This window comes from Falco naumanni, chromosome 12 (assembly GCF_017639655.2).
Source record: "Falco naumanni isolate bFalNau1 chromosome 12, bFalNau1.pat, whole genome shotgun sequence".
In the NCBI taxonomy this organism is placed as follows: domain Eukaryota; kingdom Metazoa; phylum Chordata; class Aves; order Falconiformes; family Falconidae; genus Falco; species Falco naumanni.
The window spans coordinates 8,854,863-8,869,855 of NC_054065.1; the positions used below are offsets into that span (position 1 = coordinate 8,854,863).

At 39.4% G+C, this 14,993-nt stretch overlaps 1 protein-coding gene across 3 annotated transcripts in view; it reads right to left on the reverse strand.

The window, feature by feature from the left end:
- The window catches only part of KIF16B (kinesin family member 16B), a 141,643-nt gene that overhangs the window by 25,379 nt on the left and 101,271 nt on the right, over nt 1-14,993 (reverse strand). For all 3 annotated transcript variants that reach the window (XM_040612062.1, XM_040612061.1, XM_040612063.1), the window contains one exon: nt 13,373-13,462. In XM_040612062.1, the coding sequence (XP_040467996.1) occupies nt 13,373-13,462 (90 nt within the window). The remainder of the gene's footprint in view (nt 1-13,372; nt 13,463-14,993) is intronic.

The following is a 14,993-nucleotide window of genomic DNA, read 5'->3' on the forward strand; positions in this document are numbered from 1 at the left end:
CGCAAACCTTTCCACAGCTCTATAAAATTATGCAGCTTTGGGATTTTAATCTCTCCTATGAAAACTGGAAATGAACACAGCCAGGGCATCTTTCTAAATATAAACCACTACCTGCACAGGATAATCAGCCAAGGAAAGAGGGACAAAAACTGGCCAAACAGCAAAGAAAATACATGAAGTCCTCTATGTAGGCTGTAGAAAGGCAGAATAACATGGTGCAGAACAGCATGCACTAACCTAAAGAATGTTCTTGCAAACCTTGATTTTGCTCCCTTGTTTGTCTCTCCCTCGCCCAAAGATAGAAGTCTCTGGGGGGAAAATACCAGTACTGCATGGCAGACCATGGTCTAAGACAAGGGTACGTACTGACCTGGAAAGTCTATAGACAAGTTTAACACATACTCTACGCTTTTAGCTCATGATTTTGTAAATTAAACATTTTTATTTTTTTTTCATGTAGTCTCAGGTCATGGTGCTTGTTGAGTTCTTTAATGAAACGGCAACAACTGCTGGGTCTGCAAGGTCACGTCTTCAAAGCTCAACACACTGATCGATCTTCTTCATCGATGTACAACTGAAAACCTGCTTTTCAAAGAGCTAAAAAAAAAAAGAAATTTTCTGGTGCTTGCTGTGGGGTTTACTTTCCTCTCAAAAAATATTTGGGATTTGATTCATTATTTTCCCACTGGGATTTCCAGCAAGGTTAAGGAAGTGTCCCTGCAATAGCACAGGGTGGGTCACGCAGCAAACACCATCTCCACTGTGGCCCGTACAGCCTCACCCCCCCTCACCACCTTCCTGCCGCTGCCACGTTGGCTATCAGGCCACTCTGATTGCACGCCACGAAGTCACCGCACCATCTGATCTAAGCAACAAGCAACATAAATAGGTTCAGAGGGGAGAATTCACAATAGCGGTTTTAATAGCTCTTTCCAAAAAAAGATTTGTTTGTTACATACAAGCTCGTCCCAGTGACATCTGGCAGCATTTATAAAACATCCCCATCTCGTGTGGCCAACTGATGCCATAAATTTCAGTCATCCCTGCCTTTGAGAAATGCTAATAATGAAAACTCATCAAAGAGCAGCAATAATTTCTACCGCTGACTAGATGGATGCCTTTCTGACTACTCAAAATTAATGGCAGATCTCAGGGTCTTAAAGAACAGCTGTCACAGAGAAATACACCTGCAAACAAATATGCAGTATGCCTCTAAGTTTGATCTGTTACAGATTTAAAGCGGCAACTCTCACAACAAACCGGACTGATTACAAGAAGTTAGCTAGCCTTCCGTGTCATTAAAAGGATAAAACTATAGAAAATGCAGTGCAAGTACACAATTGGGAAGCTTAAAAGGAACTACTCGGTCCCCCCTCCAACAGTAAGTGATTGATAGTCACATAGGTTATACATAAATTCTCATTTATGCCTAGTCTTACAGACATTATAGAACTAGCTGCTTTATCACAGGACTAATAACTAGCTGTAAGCCTCATACAAATTTGGGATTTTCCTCCCACTATCACTGTGGTCACTAGCTAAAGCTTAAAATGACAGATAATTAATTAAACACAATAAAAGATACATTTTCAGGAGCTTGCTTGGCAAAGGATTTTGAATCTGCAGGATAGAAAAAGCAACTATGGGGACCAGAAAGATCACTGTTTCTAACGCTTTCACAAGCAATGCCCTAGTTGGTACTGCTCTTGAGATCCTAGAGTCGCGGTGGTAGGTAAGAATAAATATTTATTCCCAAGTACAATAAAATTTCTTGATCAAGGACCTGAAGATAAGTGCTTAGAAAGCAAGACCCACGTATATACCACATACACATGGAAAACTCAAAGACACACTCAATTGAATTGTCATGGTATTGAAGTCAACATCATTATTTGGGGCAGGGGAGAAAACAGGGATGTGTTTAACTGTTGCAAGTATTTGGGTTTAGATTACACGTCAGTAATTTCCAATTACTGTCAGTCAAAATGCTTTCTAGAAGGCTATAATATTTCTGTCCCCAACAAGCACTACATCGCTGAGTCTGTGCACAAGTGATGCTGCTCCATCTACACAAGTTTTAGTAACCCAGGAAAGCAAGGGAAAGCTAAAAGACCACATGATTTTTTTTTTTTTATTTTAATTTTTTTAAACAGCATCCTTACAATAAGTTATAGCACAAAAGAGCCCTCAGGTACAATCAGAATGGAAATTACGCTACTCTGCAAAACAGTAGTTTGCAATTACTTTAACAATATTGGTACTATTCAAAAACTGAAATGAACTTAAAAGTAAAGGTATTCTTATTTATTCCCTAATTTAAAAATAAAAATAAAATTGGAGTTAGAATTGAATGCACACTAATTTAAGGATTTAAAATACTACTGAAGTTTTGTTGTAATTTTTTTCCCAAAAAAGATATAACAAAACTAGGACATGCAGTGTTCAGATGCAGTTTGAAAGAAATTCAGAGTATTTCATGGAAAATACAGAGTGCACAACTCAAACAGCCTCAGAATGCCCGTACTGCCAACAGCACCACACAACACAAATCATTAAAGTAGCATTAATACCCAGTAGTGTGATAGAAAACAATAGATTAAATACAGAATAATCTGGCAAAACAGAACTGTAGCTTTGATTCTTTTTATCATTCATAGCATCATAACCATCTATAGATAACCATGAATTAACTGAACGTTTTAACACTGGCTCCCGAAGTTTGTCCCCCATGAGAAGTGTGCTTTTCCATCTCACTCACACATCACCAACATCCTCCACACAAATTTTGGTTTTTTACACACCACCAGACAGCTTGCCCTCCCCACTATTATTCCTGCCTCTACTTCTGAGATATGCCCTACAGTGAACTGGACAACATCCTCCACTTTCAGTCATCTTCTCTTGACATTTTCAATTCTATACCTGCAGCTCAATGCTCTTCCTGAAAGCCACTGCTTTTTTATGTTTATTTTCATATTAAACCACAAGAGATTGTGTTTTATTGATTTTTGTCATGCAGGGATGCCTAATAAATTTTACAACTCTGGCTTTCATGCCTCTGGCTCTGTAGTGGGGTAGACAATTCTCTCTTCTAAGATGGAGCCTTCTGTATATTCTGCATTGCAGAGACAGATGGTAAAAGATCCTTCCAGATTTTATTATTATTTTTTAATGTATTTACATTACAGCAGTCAAGAAAATATCCAGAGCACCTTACAGGGAGATCTCATGGTGAATACAAAACCAAAAGCTTTTAGAAACTGATATAGAAACCTTACTATCAGCTACACCGGTCTAAGAAGTTTGTTTTCTTCCTTTCTTGTGAAGTTGACCCATTTTTAATTAAGAAACACAATATTATATTCACCGTATTGAGTCTGAAAACTTAATAGCAGGAAGATGATACACAAATATTTATAAGATTAGCGTACCTCAATGTTTCACTAGTAACTGGTCTCTCTTGGATGGACCCTGGACCTGAGTTTTCACCTCACCTGGCCGGCGGATCCCTGACTGTCCCCGGGGTGGTTGCTGTCACCGTCCTGGCCCTGCTCAGGCACTGTCGGACTGTGCCCTAGGCAGACCCACTCCCACTGCGACCTCTGCTGCAGTCACCCTCGGCTCCTGGCTTCTCTTCCCTTGGGAGCATCCCCAGCCTCACTGCTCCCTAGCAGCTCTGTAGGATCCTCCGGTGGGTAGTTCAGAGCAGCACACTCCCCTCCAACACTGAAATGCCACGTGAAGGCACTCATCTCTCTATAGCGAACACAAATGGTGCCTACAGAGGGAAGGCACCGTGCTTCACTTTAACTTTTACATCCCAAAAGCATGAATGCCAAGGTCAGCATCTCAGCATAAAATGAATATAAATTTTGAGTCCTCAAGAGCAGCTAGATAAACTATAAGCCATAAGTGTATATTAAACCACATAGCAACAATTGTCAAATACAAAGAGGGAAAACCACTTTTCAGGAGCTTTTCTTTCTTGCAGACTACATCACCTTTATCTCAATGGGGCCTCCAGCAGCTAACAGTCACCTACATCTCAATTCCATTTAGAGAAATCACTCATTTGCTTAATATAGCAATGCCGAAAGAAACAGCTAAATACTCTTACTGTACTGCAAAACCCACAACCTGTGTTTCTCTGTTCATTTTACCAGTGGTTCCAAAGAGAGGAGCACCCTGTAATATCCTACTCAAAAGCTGCCATGTGAAGCTCAAGAGTAGCTAGTTTAATCCTCCAGATCAGGCAGTGAATAAAGTTTATCACAACAGCTTCACATCTGCAACTGCATCAGTAACACTGTCTAAATGAGCAAGGAAAAAATGCAACAGGCAGCGCAGCTGGAACCAGGCAGGTTTTGCTACTGTCTATGCTTTTTGTTCAAAATTAACCTGGGTATTTTCACAAAAATGAGTTAGAGCTAGGTCATCATAGCCAAAATCAACTGAAACCAAAGGACTCTACTTGAAAAGTCTGCTTAATCTAGCGCATATTCCTGATCAACACAGTGAGAACAAGTTGTTCTTCACAAATCCTCAGATGACGTAATTGATCAGAGCCTTGAAAACCAGATTATCAAATAATCAAAGCAATTATTCTGTCCAATGTTCCTGATTATGAGATGAAGGACTTGCCCCTCTCCAAATACTACTTTTTTCAATTTCTGCATTACTAATGTGTGAGACTTTTGCACAGCACAATCAGTGAAAACTGGCCTTTGATGTCTGTCTGCAGGTTAATCTTGTCTCGTGCTGAATTTATTGGAAGACCTGTAAAGCTAACAGTATTTTCCCAGACAACTGTTTGGAAACTCAGAGTTTTCATTAGCTGCTTAGGACAGACCAAAAAAACCACAGGTCTCATCACTGACCAAAACAGAGGAGGGAGGAAGGGGAAGGAGAAGAGATGCAGAGAAACTCAATTTCTGCAGAATTGCCTGTACCAAGCCGAGAACACTTCACTGCACAAATCTAGCACCCAAAACCACAATAATCACAAATTAATCCCAAAGCCAGGCTTTCACAAGGCTCTTACACATTCAGATTCAGTTTTATGACAAGAAATTTACACACCGAATCCATTTTCCCACTAGAAATAGATTGGCAATTGCGTGCTGTGCCGGAGGCAAACACGCCAGGGGGTTTGCTGTGTCTCAGATGCTCCAGTCCTAGTTAGCAGCTATGAATTCAGTGGAAGCACGTGGAACAAATACACATCCCTGTAATCAGGCTTGCACTGAGCTACATGATATGGTTAGCAGCGACATTTTTCATGCTTTACTTACGGGGACAAATTCTCCTGTTCATTTGTAGACTGATGTACTGAGGAAGGTCTTAAAATTTCTTTTAAAAATATCAGCTGCCAAAAGTCTTGTGCTGCAGAATGGCCAGATGAAGCATTTAAGGATATACCTCTTAAATCACTTCTGTAGCTACTGGCAAACTAAAGTTGATATGGAAGTACTACTCATATAAAGCTGCAGGCTTTAGAACGTTCTCACCACAGTATTATTAGGAATGGGAGCTGGAATCGTGTATGTGAAAATATGCTCCCTGCGTACATACTTCCTGGCTGTTATAGGTGACAGGAATATGAATGTTAAAATTATCTATACCATAATTACTGTAATTTGTACTGAATAAAGGTGAAGGCTATAATCACATCCTTGTGTAATAGTATTATAAGGTTTACATACAAATATGTATTAAAAAAATTTCTAATTTCATTTTCTTTAAATATTTATGGAAAGATACATTACTAAAGCTACCAAGGTTCTAGGCTAGAAAGTAAAAATTAAGGTCTGCCATTAGTTTAGGATATATATTTCAAAAACTACTTTCTCAATGCTTTTCTAGACACTTATAATTCTGCCAGAGGTATTATTTTAATACACATCATACATAGCATTTGCTATTTACAAGCACATCAGTGCTACAAACAATTTTCATTTTAACCTGTACCCAAATATACAGATTCTGGAAGAAAAAAAAAAAAAAAAAAAAAAAAAAAAAGGCGGCTTTTAGATGGCTTATGCATTCTTCGTGTTTGTCCTAAGGCTGCCGTATTAAATTTGTTACTCCTATTAAGTTTTTCTATTGTATAAAACCCAAACTACAGTACATATTCTTGATTACTGAAAAAAAAATAATATCCAGATTTGCTAGTTAATATACAGAAACATGCTTCCAGTCCAGACAAAACACATCAACAAGTTCATCTCTTCACTGGATCAAGTTTTTAAATACAGAAATAAATCTTAAAATATTGTCCTAGACTATGCTTACCTAAGGGTCATGGAATTCCTAGAGGCTGAAAGAACCTGAATTAAGAATCCGTATAGAGACAAACCTATGCTTTCTAAAATAACGAGCTAACATTTATAGCAAGGTTTGTACCATCACGTTCATTACTATATGCTACACCCTGCTCCCTCTAGTACACGTAACCTGGGATTTTAAATTGCTTCTTGGTCAATCTTTATCAATGGTGTCCTAAAATTAATGGCTTAATCTCAAACTCATCCCCTCACCATTATCTGTGCCAGCACTCAGTGTTGAAAATTTCCTCCACTTATTACTTAAAAAGAGCACGAAGTGTAGGGACCACTTAAAAAGAAAATGGAGATCCTTCTGTGGCAGTCACCCAAAAAAGAAGTATGGAGGCAAAAGAAGAGGACAGTGAAATCAGACGGTGGTGGTTACATGAACAGTTCATGCCTCTTCATCATCACAGAGCTGAATTACTCCTAAACAATAAGTACTACTAGAAAAGAGTCTAAACAGAAGTTAAGAAAGGATTAAAAAACCTGTCTATTCTATTTTAGTAGCAGATGTATACACAAAATGTTGGGTGGTTGCAAGCAGCATGGATGGATGGATGAAACAGGAACTGGCTTCACTGAGATACAAAACATTTTTTGTCTCTCTTCTGAGATCCAAAATACTTACAGTAAAAAATGGACTACTTTTGAGTTTCAAAAAACCTGAAATATTTAAAAATATTTTTCAAATAAGCTTGCAAACAAATGTTTTGAATTCAAAATATTTTCAAAAGCATTAACGTACTATTTCTGAAAAGCTTGACAAAGATTTTCTACCCTTTGAGTTCCAGGCAATTCTCACAGGTATGCAAAGCAAAGATCAGCCTGTTAACTCCTCCAGTTGAAAAGTGCCTCAAGTTCACTCAAACAAAATGATAGTCTGTCAAACAAAGAAATTTCTGATAAGCAGAGGATATCACCTTCAGAAATAGAAAGAAGGAATATATAACACTCATAGACACTGCCAATGACAGCTCTTCCTCCAGAACACTACACTAAAAAAATTAAAAAAAGGAACCAGAGAGCATTTTTTCTTAATGGTTATAAAATACAGTCCTTACCGTCCAATACTTAATGTACCTGAAAACCTCTGGCAGCTAAACAACAGTTTCTAATCCTAATCCTGACCTCCGCGACCCATGACATTGACGTGTTCCCGCAGTATATTGCACACGCTCCTTTCCCTGGTGGAAACAGCAGATGGGGGTAGAGGCTGATCACACGGTAACTTTGGCTTGAAGGCTTAAGTTTATGTAGATGTTCCTGCTGTTTCAGATATGGATATTACGCATCCATTCAGTCATGTAAGATGCAAAAAAACCAGGGGAAGCTGGCTCAATCATGAGCTGAAATTCTTTAAAAATTATAAATAGTCTTTTTGTGCTTTAGCTGGGAAAGATACAAATATATGTTCTTATACATACCTCCATACATCAAATCCAAGTACACAAATTATTACATTCTGTTAAATAAGCTAGAAGCTGATAGTTGGCACTCCTGCAGAAATCTTGCCTACACACATAAGTCCTTATCTCCATGAATGAATCTATAAATGCAAGCATACTTTTTAGCTTCTCTTTGGCAGCTCTCCATGGATTTACTAATATTTTAAGTCGAAAATCACTACTAGTAATAAAAATGTTGCAACAGTAGGCATTTCCCTTAACACCATGTAGACGTTTTTACGCACACGGAAGGAGGTTTCAAGATCGACAGGGAATTCCATAAGCAAAGCCTACACCAAAAGCCCCACAAAAGCTGGCTTAGATACCTGGACACAAGTGGGAATCAAGGATTCCCAGATGAAGGAAAGACTTCATAAACCTAGGGTTTGGGTAGGGAAAGACAAATGGACAATTGTTCCTCTCGTCTCCTTTGAAAGAGGGAAGAGACAAGAAAGTGTTAAGAAGGGAACACTGGCCAGCACAACAGTGCATCACTCCAACCGGCTGAACTAACACAGATGGGAGAGCGAGCTTTACCTCACAGCAAGCTGGAGATCAGGAAGGGAAGGTTTTCTGCAGAAACCAGCACTCCGGTTGTATTTCAAAACCATGAACTGATGAGAAAAAGATGAAAAACGAGGGAGGAAAAAGGAGAATGTTACCCTGAAAGTTCTCACTATTAAAAAGCCCATTTGCTCCTGTTTCTGACTAATGACAAACAAAAATATATTCATTACAGAGACCGCTGCAACTGAAAGCCAAGTATGGCCTTAATTAAAATTCCGAAAATAATAAGAGAGTCATTAACAATCTAGCAGCATACGAAAGCTGAAGCCGGGCAAATGAAAATCATGCAGGCCTAAAAAAATAGGCACTATTCAATTCTTGGTACTTATCTGCCACTGGCACAATCTCACCCTGCTGCAGCTTCTTCAGTCTTTCAAAATTTGCATGTGACACATTTCAATTAGATATTCAGTTGTCAGCAGCCACTTAATTACATTAGAAGAAATGTGCAGGTATATAAAATATATGGCATCTAGTAAGACTGTAAGACAAGAGAGTTTCTTCCAAGAGATTTTTTTTTTTTTAAAACCTTCCTAATAAATCAGTTTGCCAATACATTCCTTTGGGAATTCAGTGGCAGCAACACGAAATGCAAGATCAGCAAATTATTAAAATACTGATGTAGTAAGTCAGAGCTGAGCAACTAATGAGCTGTAAAGTTCACTTCTAAAAGCAGGACACTCATACATTAAACACGTCCACAGTATTTTTGCTGTTCATTATAAATATTAATTTAGAGTGGGAAGGTGAACTATGCAAAATGAAATTCAACTCTGATGGATTCTGATAACATCGCTTTTAAGGATGAAGTTTCTTTGAAATAACATACAGTAACTAAGGATGCAACTTTGCCAAGTTTGGTATTAAAATGCCTTTTAGCATCACGGTGAATCCCAAATTAGGTCAATGACAGATGAGCAAAAGTAGACAGATGATTTCCAATTTACCAAACAAACTGAACTCCTACTTACGTTGGAAAACTAATCCATAATTACCATAAATTAAGGCTATTTTAAATAAAGGTAAAAAAATATGGGAAGCCATCGATCATTTACATGTATAACAATGACAATGAATTCCTTCAAAAAAAACTAAATACCAAATCTTTACTACAGCGCACGGTATCACGTGTTTCATCCATCACAATGTGTTTTTCTTCTCTGATAAACAAGGACACAGAAGTTTGTAGAAATGCTGAAGAGCAGAAGCAGCCAACTGCCTATTAACTAGATTTCTTCTGTCCACAAACCTGCCATTTCCTTGCGGTACCCTAAGCCTCAAAGCAGGCGTGCACACAACACGGCCTGTACTGTGCAAAACAGAAGTAACAACATCAGTGCTGCAAGGGTTTCTGAAACTGTGGTACTTAAGTGACAGTACCTACCTAAAAGCAGTAAGATGAAGTGATCAAATGCTTATCTTGCTTCTGCTGAACTTTAGGGTGCTTTGTACTTAGCAAAGATACACGTACTTGAACCTCACTCAATTTATTGAAGGTTGTTGTGGAGGCTCAATAAAGGCTGGAAGAAGATACTACTAAAGCTGTAGATCTATTGTTCCAGAAAGCAACATGACTACATGTTTCTTCCAAGTATATCAGAAGCTAAACACGTTACTATGCTTTTCCACAGAGTCTCATCTTTATAGAGAAAGTTATATTGGCAAACTTGTAAGACTTGGTATTTGTCACAACTGACAGGAATTGTTGAGAAAGGAACAGATAATTTAATAAAACACACGCCAATGCATTTCCTATGTGGAAATTAGAAATTCATTCATCTGCATAGTTAAACCAGTAATTCTGTTAATGTACTAGATGTGAATCTCAATAAGTTTACCTAAGATGCAGACACAGAGCAACACAGGCATGTCAATAAGAAACACACTGGCACATTGAACTAGAGAATATATTGACCTTGCAAGCATGACCACAAACAGAGGGAAGAAGCTAAAAGAAAAGCAGCAGAAGAAAACTGCCTATAAAGTGAGTGGTGTAGAGAACGGAAAATATAGAAAAAATCCACAGGAAAAATATTAATAATGAACTAATAATTACAACAAAATTAACTTCAGCTGGGAATATTCCAAGATGAAGCAAACTATGTACCTTTGCTCTAGACTGGAATTTTTTCTCAATTGTATGCTCTCGGAAGCCTGACTTCATCTTGACCTTGTAACAACACTCCTATGTTCTCACAGTTCTTCAAAACAAATAATAATAAATAATAAATAACCCCCCACTCCCTCCTGTAACACCAAAAAAAGCCTGAATTTGTACTGTGCATCACAAATGCTTGATTCAAAAAGGTGACATCAATACGCTGCGGCACACCGGACATATTAATAGTGGCTTTGATAACATCAGATTCCTCCTGAATCTGATTACTACATACAAGAAGGAAGCTGATCCCCCTCTGACATAAGTGTAAAAGCCAAATTCAATTGTTTCCCAACGTACTGTCACGACCAATAACAGACTCTGAAAAAGACTACTCCAACCCATTTTCCTAATGGGGGAAGATCAGTCTGCAGAGGGATTCAGTCAGCCCTTTCTATTTCAACTGAATGACTGCCTAGCTGGTTTTTTTCAAGAGCTAGATGTAATTAGGATATTACTGTTGATAGAATATAACTCTAACATCCAAGAAGAAATGGCAATTCATTCAAATAAAAAATATGATACTGATGTTCATTCACAAGTAATATTTTTAAAAGCATTTGTGGAAAAAGCACATTTCAATTTTCCATTCAAAATCTATTTTTACCTTTAAAAAATTTCTGACAATCAGAAAAGATGAACTATTCTTTTTATTTTCTCTTTTTTTATTTTTTGTTTGTTTGTTTTTTTTTTTAAACAAAACAAAAAACAAAACAAAACAAAAAACTTTTCCTTAGATATTTGGTGCATGGTAGTTTCAATTTCTGGTTTCATACTGTTTTCTAATGGGAACGATCTTTAGTCCCAAAATCCCTACAAAGCACAAATCTACTTATTTTAACCTTTAAAATCCAAGGTCGTTCCATGCTCTATTAGTTTTTAGCTTAAAGAATACATCTACGAACACCAAGAAAGCACTTTTGCACTATTGCATCTCTCTCTTTCTTGGGCATATTAATGGTTTTAATATATTGTCCATGAATATATGGCCCAGGCTTCTTGTGTTAACTCTCAACTCGGAATCATTTCCGTTGCTTGAATGATTTATTACTTCTAATATGCAAGGGAACAAGTAGAAAGGAAGAAAAGTGTTAATAATTAAAAGTTAGATGCAGAAACCAAGAACTGTAATTCTACAAATGCTCACTGCAATGAACTAAAGCTCTGTCAGGCACAGCTCCTCATATCCTGAATGCCCAGAGTCTCCAAGGTGGTCAGAAAGATCAATTTTCCATTTTGCAGAAACCTGGAAACCACTATTACAAAAGGGTATCTGTGGAACAACGCTGCTCTTTTAAATGAGGAATTGTCAGGATGACATGATCTGACTGCAAGTATTTTGCAATGAACAAAACAGCAACCACCAGGGAACAATGCCAGTCAGCAGTAAAGGGAATTAATAGCTAGAGGCAACACATGGAGGCACAGTTTCACTGCAACATCCATCCTGTATCTAGTAGCCTTGGAGTTTTAAACTGCTGAAGGGCTTGCCAATCTTACTAGAAGCATACGGCTGAGAGGAATCATAGAATCACAGCACACTTTGGGTTGGATGGGACATTTAAAGGTCATCTAGTCTAACCTGCCTGCAACAAGCAGGGGCATCTTCAGCGACATCAGGTTGCTCAGAGCCCCGTCCAACCTGACCTTGAACGTTTCCAGGGATGGGACATCTACTACCTCTCTGGGCAACCTGTGCCTGTGTTTCACCACCCGCATTGTAAAAACGTTTTGCTTTGTATCTAGTCTGAATCTGCCCTCTTTCACTTTAAAGCCATTGCCCCTCATCCTATCGCAACAGGCCTTGCTTAAAAAGTTTGTCCCCATCTTCCTTACAAGACCCCTTTAGGTGCTGGAAGGCTGCAATAAGGTCTCCCCGGAGCCTTCTCTTCTCCAGGCTCAATAACCCCAACCCTCGCAGCCTGTCTTCAGAGGAGAGGTGCTCCAGCCCCCTGATCATCTTTGTGGCCCTCCTCTGGACCCACTGCAACGGGTCCGTGTCTTCCCTGGGCTTCAGGCTCCAGAGCTGGGGCCAACGCTCCAGGCGGAGTCTCACCAGAGCGGAGGAGAAGGGGAGAATGTCCTCCCCCGACCTGCCGGCCACGCTGCTTTTGATGCGGCCCGGGACATGGCTGCCTTTCTGGGCTGTGAGGGAACGTTGCTGGGTCATGTCCAGCTTTTCATGCACCAGTACCCTCCGCCGGGCCGCTCTCAATCCCTTCACCCCAGCCTGCATGGACACTGGGGGCTGCCCCGACCCAGGTGAAGGACCCTGCACTTGGCCTCGTTGAACCTCAGGAGGTTCATCACACAGGCCCTCTTCTCGAGCTTGTCCAGGTCGCTCTAGATGGCATCTGGTCCCTCAGGTGTGTCAACCCCACCACTGGTTGGGCTTGGTGTCGTCTGCAGACTCGCTGAGGGTGCACCTGATCCCACTGTCTGCGTCATTAAAGAAGATACTAAACAGTACTGGGCCCAATATGGACCCATGAGGGACACCTCTTGTCACCAGTCTCCATCTGGACATTAAGCCGTTGACCACTACCCTCTGGATATGACCATCCAACCAATTCCTCATCCAAATAGTCCACCCATCAAATCCACATCTCTCCAATTTTTAGAGAAGGATGTTTTGAGGGACCATGTTGAAGGCCTTACAGAAGTCCAGAGAGATGACATCCATAGCTCTTACCTTGTGCACTGATGTAGTCACTCCATCACAGAAGACCACTAGGCTGGTCAGGCAGGACCTGCCCTTGGCGAAGCCATGCTGGCAATCTCAAATCATGCCCCTTTTTGAGTGAACACCTTTCAAAAAAACTTTTCAAGTCTCTACCTCCACCCTTTTCAGCAAAAGTAGTTTTACCAAAACTTACCTCTGGGTACTTCAGCTTTAAGGTTTTATGCATTTCTCGAAAACGACTGTACCGCCTGAACACCGTCCAGGTCTCATCCAGGACTGTTATCTATATCACACAATACAAAAAGAAGAAACAAAAGTAAAGCCACACAACAGTAAAAACCATGCAGGATACAAGGTTATCATATTAATAAGGGCAATTCTCAGTTCCTTTAAATCTACTAGCTTTTTTAAGTTTACTTATAAAATCAATTTTTCTGTCATTACAGTGGCAGAATTGTGCTTAATAAGAAGCACCGATTGCAAAGCAAGAAAACCTGAACGTATTTATTCCTTATTCCAGAGTGGTTTGACAAGGCTATAAAGACATTGAAATATCCCCAATCCCAAATCATTCCTTGGTGCAGCATTCCTCTCAGCATTACAGTCAGTGGGTGTTCCACTAATGAATGCACAACCATAGCGTGGCCTCTCTAGACATTCAGAGAAATGTACAGTCTCATATACATATACGCACACATATACACAATTAATAAATACGCATTTCTCAGACAAAGAGCTCACAACCACATAGAACAGGGTTCCAATTTGTAGGGTAAAAAATTATATATGCCAGCTTTCAGTAGAAGACATTCCTTTAAAAGAGTCTTGGTCTGTGTCATCAATATGTTTATGAACATCCCATTTATAAAGGAAGTCTCATTAAAATCTACAGAATTACTTACTCCTGTGAATAAAGAGCATAGCAAAAGGAGTGAAGGGGGAGGGCAAGCCAACCTTACCACCAGTTATTCACAAAATCCTCCCTGGAACTGAGAAATCAACAAAAATTTCAGGGGGCAAAAATTTTCAGTGAAATTAGGTGCAATGAAAGAAATCTGTAAGTGGGTCATAAAAGTACTGTGACTGGGGACTTTGATTTTACAACCAAGTCTTTCTGTTGCTCTAGTGGTCTAAGGCTACCAAGAAGCAACGCTGGAGGTAGAATAAGCATTTTTCTACGCCAACTAGCAGAGCTGGACAAAGCCAGCTGGCATTGCCTAAACCTGGGAAAACCACTGCTTTTTTAATTTAACAGGCCTAATACGTGACACTACCTCTGCCTAGCTACAATTTTATGCACAAAGTTCAAAAATAAGCATTTTCATAAAACACAATTTATGAAGACACAGGCTTTTTAATCTTAAAGTGACTCCGAATTATCAAGTAGTTCCCTCGCTACTGTGCATATGAGAAAGTTATGGAGGTAAAGAAAGTTGCAATGGAGCAGGATAACCAAGTAGGAGGAAAACAAACCCGAGTAACAAAGCCAGAGGGAACCAACACCCAAGCACCACCGTTGACAACTGCTACCCCATGCTCACAACAGACTCCCCTCTGGCCCACCCTTCTCCACCCCACTGCCTCTGCTGCTGTATACAACAGGGAAACTGGATGAAGTGTTTTAGAAACCAAAAAATACTGTGTCTTATGACATCAGGAAACAGGTTTTGGGGTTGGTTTTTTTTCCTATTTTTTACCTCTGTTTTTAACTAAAAGATGTAAGTAAACAAGACTGGCCTTCTCAAAGCTTTTCACAAACATTAAAACATAGGTTCTTCTACCACATCTCCACAATGCAAATTAATTATTTCTGA